Source organism: Dromaius novaehollandiae, chromosome 5, assembly GCF_036370855.1.
Source record: "Dromaius novaehollandiae isolate bDroNov1 chromosome 5, bDroNov1.hap1, whole genome shotgun sequence".
Classification (NCBI taxonomy): Eukaryota; Metazoa; Chordata; class Aves; order Casuariiformes; family Dromaiidae; genus Dromaius; species Dromaius novaehollandiae.
In genome coordinates, this window is record NC_088102.1 from 66,925,814 (window position 1) to 66,950,706 (window position 24,893).

Genomic DNA, 24,893 nt, shown 5'->3' on the forward strand with positions numbered 1-24,893 from the left:
CTCAGCTAGAGAAATGTCATCACGCCCATCTATTTTGCTCTGTATTATATCCACTGAAACTTCACTGGAAAAGGGAGAACAAAACAACTTTCCACCATCAGTAACAGGACTAGATTTGGCACCTTAACTCCCATGCTGGGATCCCCACACATTATACAACAATAAGTGTTTCTAATGGTGGTGAGTTATTTATATTTTCCTCAACAATAGCCGCTATTCAAGTTATTAAGGATATTGAACTATACGAAAACGTTGAAGAGCTGGTGGTAAGCTGTTTGAGCAAAAGGAACGCAAACATCAAATTCTAAAATCAAAGTCAATTTTCATGACTTTGTGACTTAAAAGCACACTGGCCAACTTCTTACCCCCTGACTTCATTCAAACATTATAATTTGCTTTTAGAATAAATCCAGCAATTCTCAAATCACACCTAGTTTTCTCAAGGTTAAAGAGAAGCTATAACAGCACATTGCATAGAAGCAGGTTGCAACTTGCCCTATAGAGAAGTCAGCATTTCTCCATAACAACAAGAACTTTAAGTAACTTGGTTGCATAAGTAAATCGGCCTTGTAACTGTCACCTGTTAAAAACACCCTTTATTTTGGAAGCCAGACAACAGATTCAACCTACTTGCAGACTCAGCAATGGCTGCGGACATTTGTCCTGACTGAAACACAGGTAGAAAGACAGCGTTGCAGGTGTGATCTCGGAGATACTCCGCTGCACTAGTTGCTGAACACTGTTGGGATTTCACTCTGTTTTTTATAGGAAGCCTAGACATTTATACCTTCAATATACATCATCTTAGTATTATTTCAAGGAAAATGAATAATATCTGGCTAGCTCACTGCTCAACTGAGAGAACCACGAAAACTGATACGAGTGAGTCAGCAGCTAAGGCTATTGCTCATCAGTGGATATTGACAGTCTCAGATCAGTGCAGTGCACGTTGTGGACATAAAACCCCCCCTGAGGTCTGCCCTCCCGCACCATGCGCATAGTGGGCTGATCATTACTAAAAAGACCTTTCTTCTGGCCAAGAACTAACCTTCAGGGTGACCTAAGTTCTCCTCTTGGTGCAAAGGCCAAGGCAAAGCCAAGCTTGTGGGGAGGGAGGGATACACAGGGACCATCAGCCATACAGTGTTTTTTGGAAGACAGTATTTTAGAGTCCTCTCTCTGCTCTCTCCCTATTTCCAAGCCTTGATGGGACTAACCTTATGCTCTGAGCGGGAGAGCAGAGGCTGTTACTCACGCTGGCTTCCCGGCACAGCTGTCAGGTGTGACAATACAGCCCTTAGCTATGTCAGCCCCGTCGTACTCCGATAGCTTAGCTGAAGACACAAAGAGCCAAAGGAGACCATTAAAAATGGGTAATTCAGGGAAGAAATTATTTAAAAGTCTACTTATTTTCAGCTCTGCTCTTCTACGTTTCCCCCTGCCCCCTTTCCTCCCACGAAGGTAAAACAATCTATAAGTTTATCTCACACTAACATGTTGGATACCCATGGCAAGTGTCTCCTAGTTCGCCAGGGGTCCTACACAGTTATCACTGCACGAGGGAAAGCATCAAGCACCCAAATCTATTGCAAGCCATAAAGCTGCCTCACCAGAAGGGTTTTGCAGTTCTCAGAAAGACAATGTACGTTGAGTAACTGGAAAGACCTTGACCTGGATGTAACGGCCCAGTGGTACTGCTCAGCCTGGGATCAGAGAGAGGCAGAGGCAGCGCTCCAAGAAGACTACGCTGCAAGCCAAGATACACACAGAGACTTGGGACCTGTTTTAATTATTGTTTCATTTCTCTCACTGCTCAGGAACATGTAACAAGCTGAAATGTGCGTTGTGCCTGTAAACATTTACTTTCTTTTGCTCTTGTGCAATGCTATGTCTCATTCTCTTGGATGGTGCTTGGAATGCAGGAATAGCCATAACACATTGGCTGAGTGGCCATGTCCTCAACGGTCCGTCTTCGACAGTGACCAGCACAAGCTGCTTCAAAGGAAGTTGCTAGAAACCCCACAGTGGGCAGCTGTGATTAGGTGGCCTCAGAAGGAAATTTCTCCCTTCTGCCATGCAATTCATGTTTGACTCATGCCCTAAAAATCAGGGAAGCCTGCCTGCCCATCTTACAGATGTTCCCCCCCCCCGTCAGTTTGTGCACTCAGGGTGGTTTTTTTTATTCAAACATTTACCAGTTCCTTTAGATGGCGAGTAACTCGGTGTTACACAGGTTAACTGTGCCCTGGGCCGTACACCTTATGCAATCAGACACGTGCAGCCCGCACTTGCCCCAAGACTAATGGCACACTGACACAGAAATCAAGTCAGCCTCAGCCTACTCCCAGGTCTCTTTGCCAGGCCAGATCACAGAAGCACACTGACCCTCTGTATCCACAGCCTGTGAGCACAACGCATTTCGGGATCCTGCCCCTCTCGCTCGCAAGAACGCATTTCGGGATCCTGCCCCTCTCGCTCGCAAGAACAGCTGTTTCTGAACAGAGTGAGAGAAGGGGCATGCACACCATCAACAGCTTGTGATCTTCTCCAGGCCTTCGGCACAGAAATTATCTCGCAATTTGGCAAGCCTCACCAGCGACACAAGAGGCCGGTCGGGGCCACAGCGAAGAGGTGACTAGCAAGGGAGCGTGTGGGCCTCCCCCACCCCTCCAGCAAGGCCGCCTGCTTCGCACTGAAAAGAAGGGAACCTTTGCCCCTTCTTCTCAGTCAGAAGGAGCATCTGCAGGACTGAAACCAATCAAAGCCAGCTGTGTAAAAACAGGGGGGGCGGGGATGCTGATTATTATGACTAGGAAAAACGCTATTAAAAAAAATAAAGAAAAGGGAAAAACTGATCCCATATGGGAGGCAAATGAGAATAACCTCGGTCTGCCAAACCCAATCATTCCACTAGGACTCTTCTGCTTCAGCCGGTTATTCCAGGCAATTTCACTGCTGGCCCCTGGCTCCTTTTGAGATGAGTTATTGCCCTCCCCCTCTCCCACAAGGTCTCCCACATGGCCACCCTTTCATCATTCCCCTTCTCACTCTGCACTTTCTCTCCTTCAGCAGATCATCTCCATCACCCGCTCCAACTGCCTACCCAACATGTGCCCTTCAAGCTGTTCCTGAACTACAGCCAAGGCCCTGCAGCCGGGCTCTCTGGGGCAAACCTTCTGCAGCAACAAGGAGGCTCTAGGGAGGCAGTCAGCGAGCATGGTCCAAGCTCACCTCCCTTCCATGCTCCCAGGAGGGAAGAACATGTCCACCTGGTACCAGCCACATTCACAGACTCTCTTACAGTGTTCCTGGACCAATGGGGCCGAGAGCCAGCTCGCCCTTCCTTCCTGCTCCTCAGCTGTTTCTTCCATTGCTCTTGAAGCACAAGGACAGTCAGTGCAATGGGGGCTCCTTTCTTTGGTGGCTGTGACCATCCACAGAAAGAAAAACGGAAGGATGCCAACATGACTTCCCATGCCTGTGGGCTGTGCTCCCCAGAGACAAAACACTCAGGATCACGAGAGAGAGAGATGGTTAAAGGGTGGCTCAGTCTGCCCTGCTCTTGTGATTCTGTCAGAGACTCATGGTATTTCCTACTTTATTTTTTTAAGAGGGCCCTACCTGTATGCAGGTCACCGTATCCATTTAAAAGACAAAGAACTAATTTCTTGCCTGTAATGCAGAGAAAAGATACAAAAATCCAAACTTCAGGGCTGAAACCACAGACAGAGGAAAGAATCCCTTTAAAAAAAGAATGCACAAGAAACCCTTCATTTTTAAGCCAGTCCCAGGTTTCTGAGTCCAATTCAGCTGTGGTAAAAGCCCTGCATCTGCTAACGTGAAGGCAGAAGCCACAACAGCCATTCAGATGCACTGCTCTATAGACATTCTCCAGTCTGGCTTCACCCACCCTGTGCCAGGACCTAGATGACTCCTACCTCCTCTCTGAGCACCATCAAAGCACTTTTCTCCGGCAGCTGTTTTGGGAAGGAACAGGAAGAGAGAGGGCCCTGAGGACACTACACTCCTCAACACGAGAATGTACCACAACATACACAGGGCCACAGCCAAATGCATTAGGATGCAGGACTTCCAGATCCTAGTCAAGAGTCTCCGTAATTCCTCCCCACAAGCCAAGAAAAACAAAGCAAGTAAAAAACAAATAACCATGGGCAGGCAGGAGTACTCGTCCCTTACTACAATGGCCTTAAGCAATCAGAGAGGTAGGGCCGATGAATCTTTAATTACTTGTGCAATAATGATCTCTGGTCCCAGCATTCCTTGGCAGCCAGCAAGTGACTGGAGCAGTCAGGAATCCATTATGCCCTTCTCACCACAGGTTTCAAACCAATACGAAGACCCTTCACCCAGCTGGTCACCAAGTGTCAAGAAACACTCCACAGCAGAGGTTACTTATAGCTATTAAAAGCAGCAAAAAGAAAATACAATAAACAGCTCTTTTACTGAGGAATCGTTACTGAACTGCATGTCTCCAAAGCTGAGGTGTACAAAGCTCCCATGCTACTTTTTCCCAGACAGTACAAGTGTGATGAAACAGCAAACTAGAAAACTAGACTTCAATATGCTGATATTATGTGTATTGAGTGCATCATAATCAACGAAAGAGGAAAGGGAGGGGGCACTTTTCACTAAGGATTCCCTAAATGCATTATTAGCTAGGCCAATAGAAGAGGGAAGAAAAAAGAGAAAAACCTGATCATCCCCAAATAATTTCTATGAGACAAAACCAAGGCAGAAAAAGAGATTGAAGACTTGACCCAAGCTCAGCTGAAAACACAGCTTGGAAGTGAACTTCACTCTCCTGATTCCTAGGCCACAGAACTAACTTTTCTCTCAGTGAAAATCAAAATGTTCACAACTGATAGCTGAAGAATGCAGAAGGTGCTCTACCTCCCCACGGGGTCTAACAAACGACTAGATATATTATTGCAGGTGAGACAGCTCTTCTAAAAAAGACTACCATACCAAACCTTCCTGCTTTTCCATGCTCCATGTTGGCTAGGATTCTGCAACATGACAGAGGCTGATCCAGAGGTCAGGACAAGAAACCCTGCAGTAGATAGCTCACAGGCTATTTTCCCTCCCAAGAAATAAGTCTCTTCCCATTCCTACTTCTGCTTGCTGGAGTCAGTTTATGCCTTGACGCACATGGCACTGTCAGCTTCCCAAAACTCTTGCACTTCTAATATTACTGTTAGCCCTCTGATATCCTGGTTACCCACAGAAACAGCCAGAAGTGTGTCTGAATCCAGCAAAGCTCTTGGCCCTGATATCTTATGGCAATGAATTGCACAACACTAACCTAACTCAATGCTGAGTGAAAATATTTGTGTCTTTTTCTAACTTGCTCTTTATTTGGTCCACTGACAGCCCCCGCTTGCATACATTGTAAAGGGAGGTATTTCTGGATAGCCTATCTCTAATCACGTTCCCTCTTATTCCTCCCTCCTGTAGCATGAACAATTACAGGTTTTTCAACTCTTTTTTACCAAAGGTCTTTTTTGTCTCCTGAACAACACTCACAGCTGGTTTCTGAACTCCTCCTCCTTTTTGAGGCAGAGTGGCCAAAGCAACATGGTGCATCTCAGTGCTGAAGGGTCCTTTACAGCACAGAAAGATGCCTCAGCATTGCTGAGCAGTTTTCCTGTTGGTTAAAACAGGAAATACAGAGATAAAAGGAACCAGCTCCCTGTGCCAGTCTAAATTTTTCTGTTCTGTTATGCACTGGGGCTGTTTCAAAGAACAGACTACTGCTAGAAAATAGCTGCTTTGAACACAAAGCGCACAGGCTGAGGTTATAGGCAGGCCCATCAGTTTCCATCATCTCTCATAAGCCAAAAAGGATGAGAAAGCTACAAATAGCAGAATGCTGCATTGCTCTGAAGTCCATCACAGCTGAATTATCCATCACAGTCATCAGCCATTCCCTCGACATTCCTCACATTATGGTAAGCTATCTGCTACATACCCATACAACCAAAGGTTGTGCCTATTTGTTAATCTAAAGACAGTCACTTCCCTTGCACAGTACCCTTAGTTTTCTCCCCATGTTTCTTTTTTGAGAATTGTTGTACCATAACATATGAGGAAGATCCAGCTGGACAATACTGCCTCATCCACTGAGATGTCAGCTGAAATGAAGTAAGTAACGGTAGTGCACATCTCCACGCCCCCTCCATTAGATGGATCTTCAGCTCGGTCACAATCACTGCTAAGCCTAATTAGTTAACTTCTGAATGCCTCAGTTTCCCCAAATCATCTAAAGCAACAGAATTCAGCAGCAGCAGGCTGCCACATAGCTTTGGAAAAGTCCTCCTTGAAAACCAAAATCCCTGGAATGACGGGCTGCATTTGGCTTGTCTGCGAGAGGATCTTACTGGCACACAGACAGATGAATTCACCTCAGTCTTCAGGGCCAGTTCATTCAGCAGGGTTACTGGGCAGGTGGTGGGAGAGACAGCACTGCTACAAATCTGGTCCCAACGCAACCCACCCGGAGAGGTTCTGCGGTCCGGGAGGGGGCTCTGCAGCGTTAGATAACCACCCTGACTCTCCGTATCAAGTCCAGGGACTTCTCAGGCCTCCTGACTCTCGCTCTGTTGAGATTTGCCTGACCAACCCTTAACAGCAGGACCAACCCAGTCCTTTGAAGTCCACGGCACAGCTACGTCTGCAAAAGCAGTAGCAACATCAGGCCCAACGTGCGCTGGGCAAAGAAGCAAGAGAAACAGCCCACAAACTCTTTCAGCTCTGTTTCAAAAGGCTTGGGAAGTTCCTCCCCTTCTCTTCCCCAAGCCCCTTCCATAAAAGCTTTGCATGCAGAGCAGTGTCTCTTGGGTCCCTCATTCTCTTGAGCAAAGTAAACAGACCTCCCGTGCAGCAACAAATGAACAACAAACAAACAGAGGGGGAAGAAAAAAAAATCCTCACTGCCAGCTTGGAGATTTTTTTCAGTATGTTTAATTTTTCAAAAAAATAAAAATGTGCAAGCTATGCCCCCAGGGTGACCCTGCACAAAGCTTTCTGGCAGCTCTGTCATTCTCCAGTCCCCCCCCCCCCCCTTCACATCGCCACAGCCACCCCATCTTTCCCCGTGCTCTTCCCGACGCATCCACGCACATACGGACCCCTACGAATCCTGGCAGCCAGACGGCTTTTTCTTTTTCAAGTGTGCCAAAACAAGCTAAGCTCCTAAATCCCTTTTAGAATCTGGCCTTGTGTGGAAATCTGTTTGCCTCCATCCTATGTTTATTTTCTTTTGTTTTCAGGTTCATTAGCCCAAGGGCAAATGTTCCTAGCACCAAATTTTTTTTTTGGTATTTATCTTTCAATCAAGTGTTCCTCCTTGCAGGGATAAACAGGATGTTTAGAGACTCTGGGTATGACGACCAGTCTTTGACAGCTGTTGTGACACACCACACACTGGGTTTGCCATGCGTGCAAGCATTGGCACAGCTCAGCCTGCAGCAGTCTCTATTTGTGGAGATTGACTATATGACCTAAGAGGCTTTCTGGAGCTCTAAATTTTCAGCACAGGCTCATGGGAAAAGCATCACATGATCCAGAATGATTCCCTGGTTTCTCCCTCCATTTATGAGGATAACACTTGCTCACGCCACAGATGTTCCCTTTCTAGTCTACTCATTTCACTTCTCTAGCTGCACCCTTGCTTGCTATGCCAAATTGTGCTCTGCCTCTCAGAAATCTTTCTTTCTCAGGCATACACACAAAAACAGGTAAGATGCTTCTAAATCACATTGTTTCAACAGAGTGAGTTTCCCAAGCCTTTTTTAGGAAAGGAAGTTTTCCAAGCCTTGAATCATTATCATCAGTCTTGTCCAACTCCTAAACTACAAACTTTGGACAACAAAACATAGATAGCATTAACTAATGGCCAGATCTCAAGTAAGACTTACCTACCTAGAATACTTTGTGGCCTCAAGATGCTTTCTAAAGTACCAGGCACCACAGAGAAAAACTCAGTGCCTAATTCTGGGCTCTGCATTCTTCTACAAATGCAGTGGTGGCATCTCTTACCTCTTGTTTTGAATCTAGCTGACAATCCAAAATTCTAATTAATTTCCATTCATACCATTTACAAACAGCTGAAGGCAGGAAAGGACAAGAGACTGATAATCAGTTATGCTTTGTAATAAAACCAGTTAGTTTTGCACCAGGACCTAGTTAACTGTCCTCTCGGGCTATAGTATAAATGATTATAGGGTATCTCCTGAATTCTGCAAGTCGGGTGTGTCAGCAACAGCAGCACACACTTTGATAAGCCACACTATACACAAAGAACTCCATTCTGTCTAAACAGCCATAAATCACTCTAAAAGGAATGGCTCAACTAGGATGTCATCTTAGCTCCTCTAAAACCTTCTGCTTTTAAAGAAAATAATATTTACAAAAATTACCTCCCCTTTCTACAAACATATGATTCCTAAACAGCAACGCTCAGTTTTCCCTATTACAACCACTTTAAGCAATTCACAGGTCAGATGACAACATCTTGCCGACTTTCGTGCTGCTTGGGCCCAGCTTATTCATGGAAATTCCCTTTGCCCTGCCACGCTTGTCAAGTTTAAGCCTTGAAATCCATTCCAGGTAACGTTCAACCACAGGCTTCTGGCCTACGCACAGAACCTATGGCATGAAATTTTATGATCTGTGTCATTCAGGAGGTCAGAAGGGATTATCACAATGTTCCTTTTTAGCCATGGTACCTATGAGCCTTGGCATATAAGCCACTCTGGAAAGCCATTCTCAAACAACTGTTTTAAATTGGACTCTGAGCAGTCCTTGAACTCTACTTCAGGAGAAAGCAGCACTGTCAAGATAACAGCTTTACAGCTTTCAGTCCTTCTAGCAAAAATAGTGCTTGCTTTGTGTACCTCTCCCGGTTTCACATGCTAAGCAGACATCCTCTATCCAACCCTTACCACTCTCTGCAAGTCATTCCACAAACACCCGACAGCTGAAGAAGCAACTGTCTATCCTGCAATCTGAAAATTAAAATATGGAAAATTATTTTCTTGGAGAAAAAAAAAAACTCTGATATAATTGGAATGACCTAGATGGATCAGAAATCTCCCAGCCATGAACAGAGTTTCCACAGCAAGACCACCCTGGATAAAGTAAGCAAAATTTTCCCACTGTTTCATTCATTCAGAAGCGCTACTGCTCCTCAGCAACGGATCAGATCACTGAATGCCTCTTTCTGTCACGAGATGCGTAATTCAGGAGTCCCAGTAGGGGGGAAAGCATCAGAAGCTCTGGATTACCCATTCTCAGACACATTCAGTCACGGAAGTGAGCCATTTACCCTCCATGTGACTTGACTTTCCTGTGTAGACAGCAGGGATATTTGCTAATTGGATTAAAATATTGCCTCCTTTGGGATTCATCAAAGCAGCGCAAGGGAGTATTTACTTCTTTCCCATCTTTTAGTCCATTTAGCCTTTTCTCTTCTCTTGATCATCAAGTAGTATGACAAAGAGGGAATGATACACAGGACAATAAAGTTAGCCACTGATCTGCAGGAAATACTTAGTAACATCTTTGACATAGGGGGGGCTTATACAGAGAAGGTGAAGCTACTGCAGCTTTGTGACTAACCACTTGTCAGCCGAGCTGCACTATATGCCTTCCTACTTCAAAGTGAAGACAAGCATTTTCATCCTTTAAGATCATGTAGCATAGCTCAGGTGATAAGTGGTTACAAGGCACAGTAAATTTGTCACCTGCACACTCCCACACATGCTTGTGTGATCCACTTCAACCAATAACAAGCCTATCATTAGCTTCCAACCAAGCAGAAGCTACAGCACAAAACTCATTTCGAAGTTACAATGTTAGGAGAGCCACTTTACAGAGCCACTTGACTCTCTCTGCAATTCAGTTTGGTTTGTTTTAAAAAACAGTAAATAAAAGCAAACAAAAAAGCAATCACAGGTTCCCTCTGAAGCGTACTGGTATTGCTGAGACGCCACCCATCATAGCCGGATGCGCGTCTCCACCGGAGAGGCCTACGCAATCAACTGCGCATACGCTGACTGTTCCAGTACATGACTCTCTCTTTGGGAGATCGTACACATTCAGAGGAGAACAAAACTGTGCTCCATGTCTCCGCTGCACGTCAGGGAAGCCAGCAGCTGCAGAGCTGTGCATGCCAAGCGCGGGACAGGGTTTTTCCTGCCGTGTCCCGCACACGGAAAGAACGTCAGTCTCTTCAACCAAGTCATTACTTTGCTCCTTGGAGAAGTTACTCACGCACACATCCAAATTCTTGGCCCACTGGTAAGGCTGCTGATACAGCCAAGGACAGCTCGACACCTCTCTGATACAGGGCTAGATGCGACCTCACAAGACCTACTGATCCTCTGCATCACACAAAACAAACTCCAGGATGTGCTGGAACGCGCACAATTTAGTGAACAGAACTAGCAATTCTGAGTGCTTGTCCTAGCCTCACCTTCTCTGGTATATGATGCAAATTTTGCCTTCATATTCAAATACTATCGCCATTATTTTCTAGCCTACCTGTACAGTTTGGGGGATGGGATTTGTGAAGTATTATATCATACTAAGCACGCAAAGCCAGTGGCACTTCCTCAGAAACACTGGCCAGCAGGGGACTGGGAAGGACTTGACATCCTTTTTTACCCCATTTCCAGGGCAATCAAGGGCATTAAAGCAAAATAATGGTGGGTCAGGGGCTTTGAACTTTCTTTTCTTAATCTTACCTTAATTTCACAGGAATACTATTTGAGAAGCAGCTGGTAACATAAGTTCTCTCTCTTAAGGAGCTTGAGTATCTGCCAGAATTTGGTCACTGCAGCTTCGTATAGATACGGGTATACTCATCTCTATTTCTTCCCTTTTGTGCCATTCCAGACAGAAACCTGCCTTGAACATGAGCTAGAAATTAATCATCCATGGAGAAATCACAGAGTAGCAAAACATGGTAGACCTGCCCTGGGCTTTTGATACTCACTCAGCCTAGAACATATTTGGGACTGCAAATAAACTCCTCTCAGCATGGGTCCAATGCCAGTACAGGAGCTGGTGACTCCAACCTCTCCTGAGGACCGTAACAGGGAAGGCAGAGAGGCTGATGGTTAATATATCCCTTTCTGTTACACCTAACACACAGAATACAGCCTCATTTATCCAGAACTATCACATACCTGTCTGCTTGCTTGCTTAAGGCTGACAAACCAGTTAGGAAGATATACGGCAGCACTAGATGAATTCTTTTCATCTGTCTTCACCATGGAGAAGATGGAGTTACCTATATTGGAGGCCACCACAAAGGAAAGTGAAGAAAAAACAGCAAACGTAACATTATAGCAAAGCCCCAGTCCCAGTGTGGATCAACTCCATACCCAGCCCCAATATGGATTAACTCCACGTTGAGCTGGCAGCTTGAGAGACAATCCCCTTTAAAAAAAAAAAAAAAAAAAAAAAAAAAGAGCGCTGTGTACATCAGAGAGGAAACCCTTTTATCTAGACAAATTCAGTCTTCCTACTCTAAAACTGCAGGCCAGTTCCTGGTTTAACCTTAAGTTTCATGTGTCACTACAAAACTATGGAAGTGTTGGCTTTGCAGAGATGCCAAACAAAAACTGTTTTCAGTGAACTCAGTATTTTTCCACATCTACTATTGTAGCTCTGTCAGCAGCATGGTAGTAGCAAATCCTCCCTTATCTCCCTCTTCTCTGAGAGCATCTCGCTGTTCAAGCACCAGCTGACTTACGCAGATCATCTGCATGATCCCTCTTGGAAGTTAGACAACGAGTGGGGTGGGAGAGTCACTGGACTTGTAAGCAACAAACCACAGAAGGAGATGGACTGTCATGCAGAGGGGAAGTAGCAGGAAGAAAGAGGCAACTAATGTACAGAAGAGGGTGCCTAAATTCCTCCTCAGATTGCTTCTTTGGGGAACAGCTGTTTCCTTGTAAACATCTTGCTAGCTGTCCAAACAAGAAGTTCAGACACAGAACAATAAAGAAGAGCACCCGGGTAGAAGTGTTCAAGGCAAGGGTTCATTCACCACCCTGCCAATTGCTCCAAGTGGCAGAATTCAAAAGGCAGGGAAACTTTAGCTGTACATTTAACCCCGCATGTGCTGGCATCATAGCTAATGGCCTGCAGAAATGTATCCTTCTCTTTATCTGTAGTAAAGTCCTTCCTAGCCCTCACTTTTTCCACCATTTCTGACACACCAGCAGAGCATATTACTTGACAAAAGGAAAGACAAATAATCCTCAGCAAAATGAGGAGAAACAGCAGTGGAGCCAGGCAAATGAAAAACCTGAATACAGCAGCCCTAAAGGCCTAAAAAAGTTCTACCACTGCAGCAACATCAGCAACCTAAAAGTGGAGGGAGCAGCACCAGAAAAAGTAAAAAGAGTCTTTTCACTAGTCCTGAGCACAAAACAGTCTACACTGGCAGAAGCATTTTTATGCCAATACAACTGTGTCTACACAGGACTCCAGCCAGCACTGCAAGGTAGCTGCAGGCAGGGGGAGGAATACTATCACAGCTATGCCAGTAAACGTTCCTAGGCAGGCTAGCCACCTGCATTGCACAACAGCAAGCAGAGACAGCGTGCCACATTTGTCCATTCTCTGAAGCTTTTCTGAATCAAACGCACAAATGCATGGCTGCAAGCCTATCCAGCAGGCCCCATCTCCAAGATGCCACACAACCATTAACGAAGGAGTGAAATCAGATCAAACATACATCCCCCTAAGGAAAGGGGGTCACTTCAGAAGTAAGGCAATTCACAAAATAGTAGGACACCATACTGGACAATAAGTGAACCTATGTTCTGACCTACAGTCTAGTTTTCTACAACTTCTTGTCCACCTCCAGTTGTCCTACCTTGCCTTTTATACATTCTATTCAACACAAACCACACTTATCCTGGTAAGTATAATGTCTTCTACTTTACTCAAATGACCTACAGAAGCAGGAAGAGGATAAGCAAACTGACACTCTCACAGTCAGAAACAACAACAAGCAATTCCACATTTTAGAAAAGTCCACAAATTCACAGGAAAGATCTGATGCAGTCAGATTTATTTTACCTTTTTATTTCTTTTGGGCCATTTTGTTGTAGTCGTGCACAAACAGCCAGGTAAAAAGACATGCTAACAAGGGCTGCTCAAAAATAAACCCTTGGTCATTACAAGAAGAGCAGAGTGCCAGTTCTGCTGATTAAAATCCCTCTGAGCCTAAAAAAAGGCAGCCAGCTTGTTGCATCAAAGTCCAAACCAATCAGGGACTCCGCCTCGTCTGGGGTCACCTCTCTGCCTCTGCTTCTCTTTCTCGAGATATTTATTCTTGAAGTCATCAAAAGACCGAGCTTCTGGGGTTTGTTCTTTTTCTGGAAATAGGTTGGGAAACTGAAAGGTTTGTCCTTGGCCCTAAGGAGAAAACAAATGGTCAAACACACATTCCAGCCTTTCTGTAGTAGCTATGATGCATACACTTAAAGCTAGAACGAAAGACCACCCTGAAGTTTCAGCTGGTGCAAAATGTTACCTACCTCTCACCTCCCAAGATCTCTTCCCCCCTCCAAGACACACATATACCCCTCCCCCCTAATATCCTAACTTTAGGCCTCTTCCCTTCCGTGTGCAAATTAAGACACTGGCATCGTTCTTTAAAGAATGAACGTGAATGATCAGGAGATGGACACTTCTTACAACATTCAACTTTGAACCAGCCCTGAGATGTTGTACTGAATCATACAGTAAAAGCAAGACCAGTGAAATAAGTGATTCTGTTAAAGGAACACCATCAGGGAAATGCATTGGGGGGGGGGGGGGAGGAGGCACTGGCCATATTAATAATTAGAATATGGGTAGTGGTTATAGTTGTTTGGATCTCATCTAAGACTTTAGTTCAGTCCTAGCAGCTGTTATTATAGGGGGTAATGTGGGAATACAGAATAACAGATATCAGAGCTCTGTTATCAACAGGAATAAAAACTGAAGTGTAAAACAATTACAGTGGGAACAATCTGTCTAATACACCAGTGATGAGATTAAAGTGATTACATCTGCATCAGTCATTCTGCCTAACAGACAAGTCGTTTTAGTACATCATCATCAGATCTATGTCTCCCACTTGGAAAATAAACATTTGCTTGGTCTCTGGTTTTTATCTAACAGCAGGAAACCATTATTCTGTGGAAATGTTCTATCCCATTAACATTATCTACTTACTTTTTAAGTGGTGTTTGCACTAAGCACAACTTCATTAAACTCAACCCTATCGGCCCTTCCATTTCTTTCCATTCAGTATGCAACTTTGCATAATAAAATACTTAACTGTTAGGAGCCACTTAATAATTTATTCTCCAAAATACTTACAAACCTTAGCATACATGAAGTCTTCAGCAGAATACTGCACACAAAAACCTCAACAAAAGCATTTAATTGCCTCAGACAGAAACAGGTTTTGCAAATCACCCATTCTTTATACTTGTGCAGTAAATATAACTAAACCAGAGGCCTAGTTATAAAATGGTTGCACAAGGAGATCAAACGAGCCTTCCACAACATGGCTATCTACAGTATATTTTGGAATCAGAAATGTGACATAATTAAATCTGAAGAAACTGTCACCATGTCCTTGACCTAGCTGAATGCATGTTATGATTCATTCAGCCATGTATGTTCAACGTGGTAATTTAAAGGTGTGAAAGTATTCAAATCTCAAGCATATCCTTTGGAAAGAAAAAACATGACTTATCCCAGTTGAGCTTATCCAGACTAGAATCTAGGAAATATCAACTCATACACAGCAATGCTCCAGTTGTTTTTGTAGTGCATACTTCTTGGGGGTTTCCTAAGAGCCTGACCATACTACAAAAACAACAAGGGAGCTGCTGTGTACATTGCGCTTTCCTAGATTCCAGCCTGGATAAGCTCAACTGGAACAAATCACAGTTTTGCTTTCCACAGCGTACACTCTGGGGTTTAAATTCTTTTGTACTTTCAAATTACCAACAGGTATGCTTATCACAGCTGTCTTGTGACAATTAAAGTATAGTTGTATTTTGAGGCACAGAACCAGGTCTTATTAATGTCCTTGAACAGTCCCAAAGCTGTAGCCTAATGAAACTTCCAGTAGTAGGAAGCAAGCACCCTCGAGGCCAAGGGCTGCCCAAGACTTTAGCATACAAAAGCATTTGGAAAACAATATGTTTACATTACAAAAAAATTTATCTTTTAACTGCGCTGCAAGCAGGTCACTGGGCCCGATGGTACCTATAGCACAGGCCAGGCCAATTCTAAGGACTCGTCCGCTCTGGAAAGGAAGCCATTTTACTTAAGAAATCAGAAAACACTTCAGGCTAACATGGTAGGCACACCACCTACGCTGAAAGTTTGAGAACTATTTATATTGGTAACAGTGTAGTAAGTGGCTGTTCTTCTTACGCAGCACTTCCACCCGGGTATGTTCCAGCACCGTTGCACTTCCCTTACTGTAAAATGGAGGAAAGCTGTCCCTAAAGCATACGAAGAACATCCATGGTAATTCACTAAGCATTGCAAAACAGTTTATATTAAAAAAAAAAAAAAAAAAAAAAAGATATGCAAGAGGCTGTACTGAAACCAGACAAAATCAGCTGTTTATCAAAAGGCTTGCAGTTCCCATTTCAAGGCTGGTGAAAGTCAAATATTGAGCTGAAAATGTCAATCTGTATCTGGAGTCTTTTAATAAATAAAAATCAGTACAGACATGTTAGCTCTTTCCAGATCTTGTTTTGTGAAGAAATTCTGATTTTGGCTGGCAGCCAGACACGATTTGAGACAGCCAAGACATTACACCCTGAGAACTGAAGGTTGATAAATCTTTAGTAACAATACTATGCAGTAATACTGCACTGTAAAACTCCAGAGTGATGAAAACTGTATGAAAAATAGCTGTTGTGCATGCTCAGTAGCTAGTTTTCAAAAGAAGCCTGTATCTTGGGTATTTCAAAATTTCAAAAATACCAGGAGGCATCAACTTACATAAAGGGCTGAGAGTCCACCCAGGCATATTTACGTTCAGTGCATCTTTGACATGATGCCAGAGGCTACCAAAGTTCCAGCTCACGTCACCTTCTCAAAAAAATGTCTACCAAAGGAATGGATGGATCCACACTCCCTCGTGTAGTGCTGTTCAAAATATTATACTTTTTTCCTTTTTAAGTTTTCCCTTCTGCAAAGTACCCATTTGACAACCATGCAAAAAATGCATCCTTAGAATGAAATCCTAATTGTGATAAAGTGAACAACTAAATTTCTAACAAGTTCAATAGAGTGAGGGTTTTATCTAGTTTCTAGACTGCTAGAACATGAACTACCAGCATATTCAATCAGAAAGCAAAAATGTGGCTTATTCTTAAGTTTGACATTGTTCAGTGTTACCTTTTGCAAGCCATTTAACCAAGGTCTTCCCTTTAAATTTTGAAGACAATAAACGGAAATGGGCTCTAAAAAGGCTAAGGTTTGACCTTCTTTTAGAACTTGCAGTAGCACAATTACCTTAGTTAGAAGCATGGAGGCAGGGAGAGAAGACCCTCCTACCTGATACAGCTCTGCCAAAAGAAAACTTTCTAGAAAAGGCAAATATATTGCTAAAGAAATCATTTTGCTTGTATAATTCAATCTACCTTGGAACTAGATTCTGCACTGCCAGCAAAAGAACTTTTCCTCCCATGTGAGGTGGTACAGTGACAAATTTGGGAGTTTTTCAGGACAAGCTCTACCACCAAGCCCTCTTGTGCCTAAACAGCCCTCACAATGCTTTAAAGAACAAATAAATAAAAAAGAAAAAAGCAAACTATGGAGAAGTTGTTACAAAGGGTATTTTACTGTTGCCATAAAAATAAAGGCAACGGCATGATTTTATGCATTGCTATCCTGGATTTAGGGTCTTCCCAGAGACTTCTCTTTTTGCTACAAATTCTAAGGTTATATGCAAGCGAGATGCGTGGTTCAGTGTTTAGACTACAGAAAAGGGCACCACTTCTACTCCTGCCCACACCTATTCCTTGTTCCGGCATTATCCAAAGGTAAAATTGATTTATATAGTAGGTCTTACGAAGATTCATTTCTTAAATACTAACATTCTTTAACATGGAAAGTGACCTCAGCACCAAGCAAATATTTTCAGCCTACATTTCAAGTCTTTTTGGTTATTTAGGGTGGAGACACACCTTTTTCTCAGAGTCTACAGAAGGAGTTACCACATCAAGTGGTACAAATTGCCTCCATTCATTTTAATGGGAGGTTAAGTGACCATAATTAGGCCTATGAAGTCAAGTGTTAACCTTTCCACTGCTAAGCCTCATGTCAGAAAATTGCAAGAAGGATTATCCAGCACAAACGCACTTATACTCTTCTGACCTTTGCATCCCTTGAAAAGTTTAGGAATGGAAGGTCAGCACAGATATTATTGTGTAGGAATGACGCAGCAAACGCTGGTCGTGTAAACAACTGTGAGGTCTTCTGATTATTTAGATAATTGAAGCACTTACTACTGTCTTTCAGAATTAGGAGAAAAGTGATGTTTATAGTGTCGTTAACCAAAAAATGTTGGACTCCCAACAGTGTGGGATTTGGTCCAGCAGTAGCAGCAAATGCAGCTAAGTTTAATAATCCAATGCTTTTGAACAATTCTCCTACTATCTCTGTGGTAATATTTGATGTTAAAATAACAAGTATGGCAAAACAGCACAGAAAGCAACTTTGAAATCCACGCAGTAATGCCACAGCATACAGAAAATCCAATTTTCCTCTAAATTCATTAGATGCCAGATGAAAATTGCTGTCACATCTAATGTGCAAATGGGTTAATTACAATGAATGTACAGGACACTAGCCAGGGTTTGAGGAGAAAGCATTTGCAAAAATGCTCCCACTTGTGCCATCTTTCATGCAGCTAAATAGGTGTTAGTCCTAATGTTGACAAGGTCAGACTCATTTTTACAGCCATCTCCATTAGATTTCTCAAAACAGGTTTAATTAAAAATAGGTCTGGATTCCAGAGGCTTGTCTACACTTGGACTCCCACGGGTGCTAACACCTGTTGAGCTAAACCAGTGAGAACACTGAAGGAGGAGGAGGGGATGTTGTTGTTTTTTTTTAATTTCCCTGATGTTGATGCAACTGTAAAGTTTCCCACTGGCTTTTTTATAACAGTAGGATAATTATAACTTTATCAGAGTAAAGAGAAAGGTTGCTGTATGACATTCATTTAAGCTACTTGGCACAGATACGCCGCTTTGATTTAATTAAGAAAATAAAACAGTGTAAAAAAGAAGCATTTGAAAGCAATGGCCATGAGTCTATAACTTAAACCTTTCTCACCACATTCCAAAAAGGGAAAAAAAGGTAGGCAGGCTCTGGAATGGCAAGATATTGTTGATCCACAGCCTTCTATGATTTGAGGTATTTTTTTAATGTGAAAATATTATGCTTGGACTGATCATTTATTTGTCCAGTTACAGCCTTAGAATAAAGTAAACAGCTCTGAATCTCCAAGAAATAGTATTTGGAGAAGAAAGGACAACAATTCTTACATGTGGAACAGCTGGGGCACTAATCTGACACTTAAGGGTATACAGACTATGACTTATACACCCTTCACCTTTAAGACACTTGCAGTAAGTTAACAGACATATATGTTGCATGGGGACACATAGGATGATGTTTTATGAAGCAGGTAAGCATAATCAGTCATGAGAATACACTCAACTTCATTCAGGTAAATCGCAACAGAGCTGCTAGCAAGGCACACTGGGAAGAGCAATACTTCCACCTAGCGGGCAACAGGACGATCAACCCAAGAGCTTCCAAAAACAAGTACTTGCTTTTCCAGTCATAAGCAGTTTTAACTTGAAACTGGATTAATGAGAGAAAACACAGCTGGTAAAAATGGTGGGAAAGCCCGGCTACTCTGACTCACGGCAGATGCAAAATAATTCTCACGAAAAAAGGGATTTTACAGTGGTTACCAAAGACTTCCCTAAATTAGGCAGATATTAACAATGGACTGCATCGGGCCTGTGCTCACCAGAATCAAACCATGAATGAGAATCAAGGCAAAACCTTCAGTTTCAGAACTGACACTGGGTTTCTGGCCTCACCCACTGTTTACAGGTGGTATGAACACATAACTGGGAGCTCAGTGTCTGAGACACCAGAACTAGTGATAAAAGGCAAAAAAACGAAAGAAAAAAGTAGACAAGCCTAACTGTTAAAGGAGGTAACGGGTAACAGCAACAACAAAAAGAAAAAAAGACCAGGAATGAAGTGATGGGAGACTGCACAGATCCAGCTTCACCAACAGAGTCCAGAAACTGGTGAGGATTCCCTTACATTAGATGCTGTACAACAAACACCAAAAGGCAGGCCTGGCCCCCATTCATGGGACAGCTGGAAAGCATGACATTCTTAAAAAACTTGTCTAAAGGATGACACCATGGGACATGACAGTGCTGTACAGGGTGACATGCCATCTTGCGTGTCAGGAGAAGTCCTCAGCCACAGTATCACAAAGCTCTGTACAGGCTAATTTGCCCAGCAGACAAAATGAGACGCTGGAGGAATTAGCAGACCTACTGCTATCTGACTGCTTTCAGTATCAAACTAGCTTAGCTGCAAAACTATCCACAAGGTAGTGGTAACCGTTGTAGGTTCAGAGATTTGATCTGAAGTGAATGTGCAAAAATGCTGCCTTAAATAAGTGACTTGCTGCATAAAACAGCATCATTTTGCTTCCCACTCCTTCCCCCTACATTTGTCTGTGGATTGCAGACTACCTCCTTCTCAACACAGCAGACAAAAATAACTTCATTAAATACAGTGAAATAAAATTTGAAAACTGACCAAGCCTCAGTAAAGATGCATGTCTGCTTCAATCCTGAGAAGGGAGTCTCTAAAAGTAAAAACCACCAGCAAGAGGCCATGACAATGTAAAGTGCCTGCAATTACCTATTAACCAACAACACAGAGAAGGCAACATGTGACTAGCAGATATAAAATGATTCCTTGCATTCATTTCCTCAGCTGTGTTCTCAATGAATCATTTGTACCTGATGTCTCACAGACAAAAACCTACACACAGACAACAGCCTTCCCTCCATCAGGGAGAAGGTCCCCCCACCCAGAGCACAGACCCTGTCCTCCTCGAAGAGGTGTGTGTTTTTCCATCAAGATAGCCATCATAATGCAAAATCTTCGTGGAGAGGAGGTTAGCTTTACCTTCAACACAGTAAATCAAGGTTAGGCCTGATCTAAATATAAATCTGTTACTTTCTATTAACAGGGTATTTTATACTGTTCCTTCAAAGATATAGTCTGTCTAGCGAAATACACTGTCCTCACTTTTCTTTTCATCCCCTCCCCAAAAGGGGCTAAGAGAAAAACTTCCAAACTCATTTAAACTCTGCAAAAATAGGGAATGCCAGATTTCCAATTCTCTGTACATCTTTAATTTGATCCCAAGTGCATACGAATTCTTTTGTAGTCTTTAAACTGTAAGATCATGGAATGTTCCCCCCACACAAATTCCTTGTATGGAGTAACACTGAGGTTGCATTGCCAACAGCAATTTTAAATCTACCACTTTGCAATATCAATAGCACTCCTTTAATGTAATTTCTGTATATGAAGGGGGTTTTTTTTGGTTGGTTTTTTTTTTTTTTTTTACATGGGGACAGGTAAGCCCAAAAGAAGTCTAAACTGTAATATGCTCCTGTTACGAAAGAAAGTTGTAAGAACATTAAGTTTCTTTTCCACTGGGCAACCAACATATGTTTTAGAACCCAGCTTAGCCACAAAGCACACTTACTAGACATGACTAAAAGCTCTCCAAGGAATATGCCTTGGTCTTCTCCAAGATCCAAAGAGCTTTAATAAAAAGTTCTCCACCCTTACACTATATTCTTTCACTTACTGGACATTTCAGCAATTAACCACACAAGTGGTGAACCTTCCAGCACACCGAGTACAGGGTCAGCCTGAAACTTACTGGCAAAGCAGCACCATATGACATCAGACCGTAACTTACATGTAGGCCTCAAACAAAATGGGACTTGAAAACTAATGATTTTATTATGAATTTGCTTTTTACACTAAGGCATTTAAATCAGTAAATCTCTTTACACAGTCTGGCAGGTATTAACGATGATGCCATAATTAGAGGATTGGCAGAAACATGCAGCCCACTGGACAGTTCACTGAACATTACTTCTAGCCTGGCTGATTAACACTCCCTCTACTCCAGCAAGCACTCCTGTTAACTCACCAGCTGTACATAGGCAACCTTGTAATCCGGCTTCTTCACTCTCTGGTTCTTGTGATTCCTTCTGTTGTGTGCACCTGCACAAACGAAGAGAGTCCCACCATTACTTTCCAGAACTTCCAAGCTCCCCAAAGCACAGCCAAGCTGAAGGGGGTCTTCATTAGTTTTGATTTACCATTAAGAGGAATATTCTCTCTTCAATACTGACACCCCTTGCAGTGGTATTGCAACCACTAAAACATACTGGAATTGATAACTACTACTCTCCTCGCTTACAGGTGGGGAACCTGCATCACCAAACTCAGGCTGCTGAGGGCAGTGTGGCTACATGGTGACACAGAAAATTTGCAAGGGAGCAAGGAGGTAGGTCTCCCAAGCAGGGGGGCAGGAGTAATAAACGGTCCTCCCTACATCAACTGCTTTGGGGACACACGAAGGAAATGCCCACTAAACAGCTACAAACATGTCACCTCTTACTGCCCAGCTAATGCTCTAGAGCATGAGCATGATCTACTGGTCTACTGTTTATCTGTCAGGAAATTACGCTCCACATCGAAAAAAACAAAGCATTTTGACTTTCAGCAAGTATGCTGGTCACTGCTGAATCCCAAGTTCAATTTATTCCCTGCATGCAAGACAGACCTTAAAGCTCTCAAATTATTATGCTTTCTTACCCCTTTCTCCTTTTATCCCTGAGTATATATATTCTACCACCACTTCTAATAGCAGTATTGGACAAAATGGCTAAAAGGACAAGCACAAATATTTTCCAATGCTGTTTAGAACTACAAGTGTTTGGTATTAAGCCTTCATTTAATTTTATTTTTTCACATAAACATACTGCAGATGCTCTGTTTTCTTTCTTTCACATATTCTGAGGAGTTTTACAACCGTCTCTCAAAGCTTTAATTTTTCTTTCATTCCCATTTTCCTGTATTCCAGCTTTTCCATCATCCCTTTTTTCAAATTCATCCCTACTGCTACCATTATAAATATATCAACCAGTTCCTTTCCTAGAACCAGTGCTCAAAAAAGTAAAATCCAGCCATCGAAGATGTCCTAAACAACAAATCATCGTTTGATTTCATTTGATTAACACAATGCCCAAGGATCAAAAAGGAAATGACATAAAAAATATCTCCCCAACTTTGCACTGCATCCAAACTGTACTCAGAGATGCTCTGGGTAACGAAGTAATAATATGTGGAAGTGAACATATATAATTTTTATTCTGTTCAGTTAGAGAGTGGTCTGCCTGCTCCACCTGGGGTTCACAATAACTTAAAGCAAATGGGAGGAGGAATGCTTGGGTTATTCTGGGATGGTGATGCGGGCAGGGATCATGAGTGGAAGTGACAAGTCTGTAGCAGCTGTGCAGTAACTACAAGGGTTGAAAAAGTGAAAGTTTGTTAAGACGTTTTTCCAATTTTATCTACTCGTCTAATAGAATATTTTACTTCTCTCTACAAACTTTGCTTTTTGTTAAACCATAACACATCTTCTAGGTGCTTCCTGGGTTATCTCAGATGACAGTCATAGGCTTTTTTTTTTTTTTTTAGTAAGTTTAAGTATCAGTTTTATTAAAACACTTGAAGACAGTTCCTGCTGAAGTGAGACACCCGCTGGTCTTCAAGGAGAAATGGTCCCAACTACAAAAGCATACTGCAGAAGCTAGATAAAAATCAAGTTTTTAAGGCTTTTCAATTCAGATTTTTCTTTATAAAACTAAACTTATGTCATAATCTAATCAGATCATTCAAATATGTAGCAGTGCATATTTGCTTTAAGGAATAAATAAACCAGAGTTGGTAGATGTCGCCAGGTAAGTACCTGTAACCAACACACACTAAAATCTAACGCAGCTTTTGATAGCAAAAATCTCTTTAGGATGTGCAGGGAAGCTGTAACCATCCCTCCAGGTTACTCAACTGCACTTACCATATTGTATCCTGGTCCTCACTGCCACTACTGGCACATTGTATATTTTTTCAAGGTAATTCTTGATATCCACTTTTGTCATTCTTGGCAAAGGGAGAACATTTTGGGGAAAGGAGAGAAAGAAAATACATAAATATTTAACTAAAATCAAAACAGAGCCAGAGTATTTATAGTCTGTTTGTTGGGCTAGAATAAACATATCTTCTCCTTTACACCAAGGCAGCTTTACTGCACAAAAATATAAACTCAACATAGGTCACGTGCTACCAAAGCAAGTCCTAATCTAGAAAGCATAAGAACACTAAGTGTTTTATTTTCTATAATCCCAACAGCAAAGCCCCTAGGGAATCCCTGCATTTGGAAGGGCTGGGTGGGCTCTCTCCCTGCCCAGCTTGCCAAGCCTGCTGACTTTTCAGACGAGTAGTTTCTAACCATTTCAGGCCCCGCCGCAGACTTGGGTGTTTCAGCGTGGGCGGTCAGGCCGGCCGGGGAAAAAAGCCCCGCTCTGGGCCGAGCAAACGTGGCCCCGTTGCCCCTGGGCCCCCTCCCCTCCTCCGGCCCTGGGGAGGGCAGGGGGCGCTTAGGGGGAGGCAGAGAGCGAGGACGGCTCAACACCCCAACGCCGGCCCTCGCCGCCCCGAAGCAGGCGCCGCCTCGCGAACCGGCGCGGACCGGCGCGGACCGCCCGCACTCACTCCATGGAGACGCGGAACTGCGCCGTATCCGCCGGCTGCGGCACCCCGGGCCGCACCGCCGCCATGAAGAAGTCGGGCCGGAACAGCCGCAGCTGCGGGCCGCCGGGCTGGAACAGCGGGTACCTGCGGGGAGACACCGAGCCGCTGCCTCATCGCCGCCCCGCGCCCCCGGCACCCCCCTCCGGCCCGGCCCGCCGCGGCCTCCCCCCACCTCCCGCCGGCCCCGGCCCCGGCCCCGGCCCCTCACACGGCCCTCCTGACGCGCGCCGCCATGGCGCAGCCCGCGCCGCCCCCGGAAGCGGCGCCAGAGCGGCTCCCGCCGGGGCGGCGGCACCCGCGACCCCTGCCGGCGCGGCGGGGAGGGGCGGCCCCTGGCGACCCGCCTTTAGGCACCTTTTATTCTTCTTTTCTTCTTTTTTTTTTTTCTGAGAGGAGGCGAGGAGAAGTTATCCTTTAATTAACCGTTTCGGAGCAATCGCGGCTTGTGAGGGCAGAGGAGTTATACGGGGACAGCCCAAAGTAGCCCAGCTTCGGCCTCGAGGAACGGGGGTGGGATCTGTACCTCTGAGGGGAAAGGCCAAAAAGAGAGATTAATTTGCAAAGTTAGCTTAGGAAACCAGCTCATTCGGCATCTTTTCTGCATCTCTACTAGGGGTCAAGACACCAGTGTGGTGTTTGGGTCAGAAACAACTAAAAGCAGTTCTTCTGAGAAGCCACTCATGGTTCCAACCGGATGACAAGCAGAGAGCAAGGAGGACAACACAGAATAAGGCCATATAATACTTTTGCTACGAAAGGAAAACCTTACCTGCCGTGTACCCCAACAGCACACAACCCTGACTTCCTTTCGCATGGTCTGAAATCACAGTGATTTTTTCCCTTTTCCCCATGGTTACAGGCTGTACTACTGGTGAGCCAGGGTG

General features: G+C 43.7%; 1 protein-coding gene and 1 long non-coding RNA gene across 2 annotated transcripts in view; both read right to left on the reverse strand.

The window, feature by feature from the left end:
• LOC135328537 (uncharacterized) overlaps positions 1–11,419 on the reverse strand; it is a 209,936-nt gene extending 198,517 nt beyond the window's left edge. The window contains exon 1 of the long non-coding RNA XR_010389535.1: positions 11,211–11,419. This is a non-coding gene — a long non-coding RNA (uncharacterized LOC135328537). The remainder of the gene's footprint in view (positions 1–11,210) is intronic.
• A 1,672-nt stretch (positions 11,420–13,091) lies between these two features.
• MRPL23 (mitochondrial ribosomal protein L23) lies at positions 13,092–24,326 on the reverse strand. The gene is made up of 5 exons (XM_064513141.1): positions 24,218–24,326; positions 23,971–24,093; positions 23,276–23,358; positions 21,341–21,414; positions 13,092–13,455 (listed from the first exon to the last, which is right to left on the reverse strand). The coding sequence occupies exons 1-5, from the start codon at positions 24,241–24,243 to the stop codon at positions 13,291–13,293; spliced, it is 471 nt and encodes a 156-aa protein (XP_064369211.1). The 5' UTR covers positions 24,244–24,326; the 3' UTR covers positions 13,092–13,290.
• Positions 24,327–24,893: the final 567 nt, after the last annotated feature.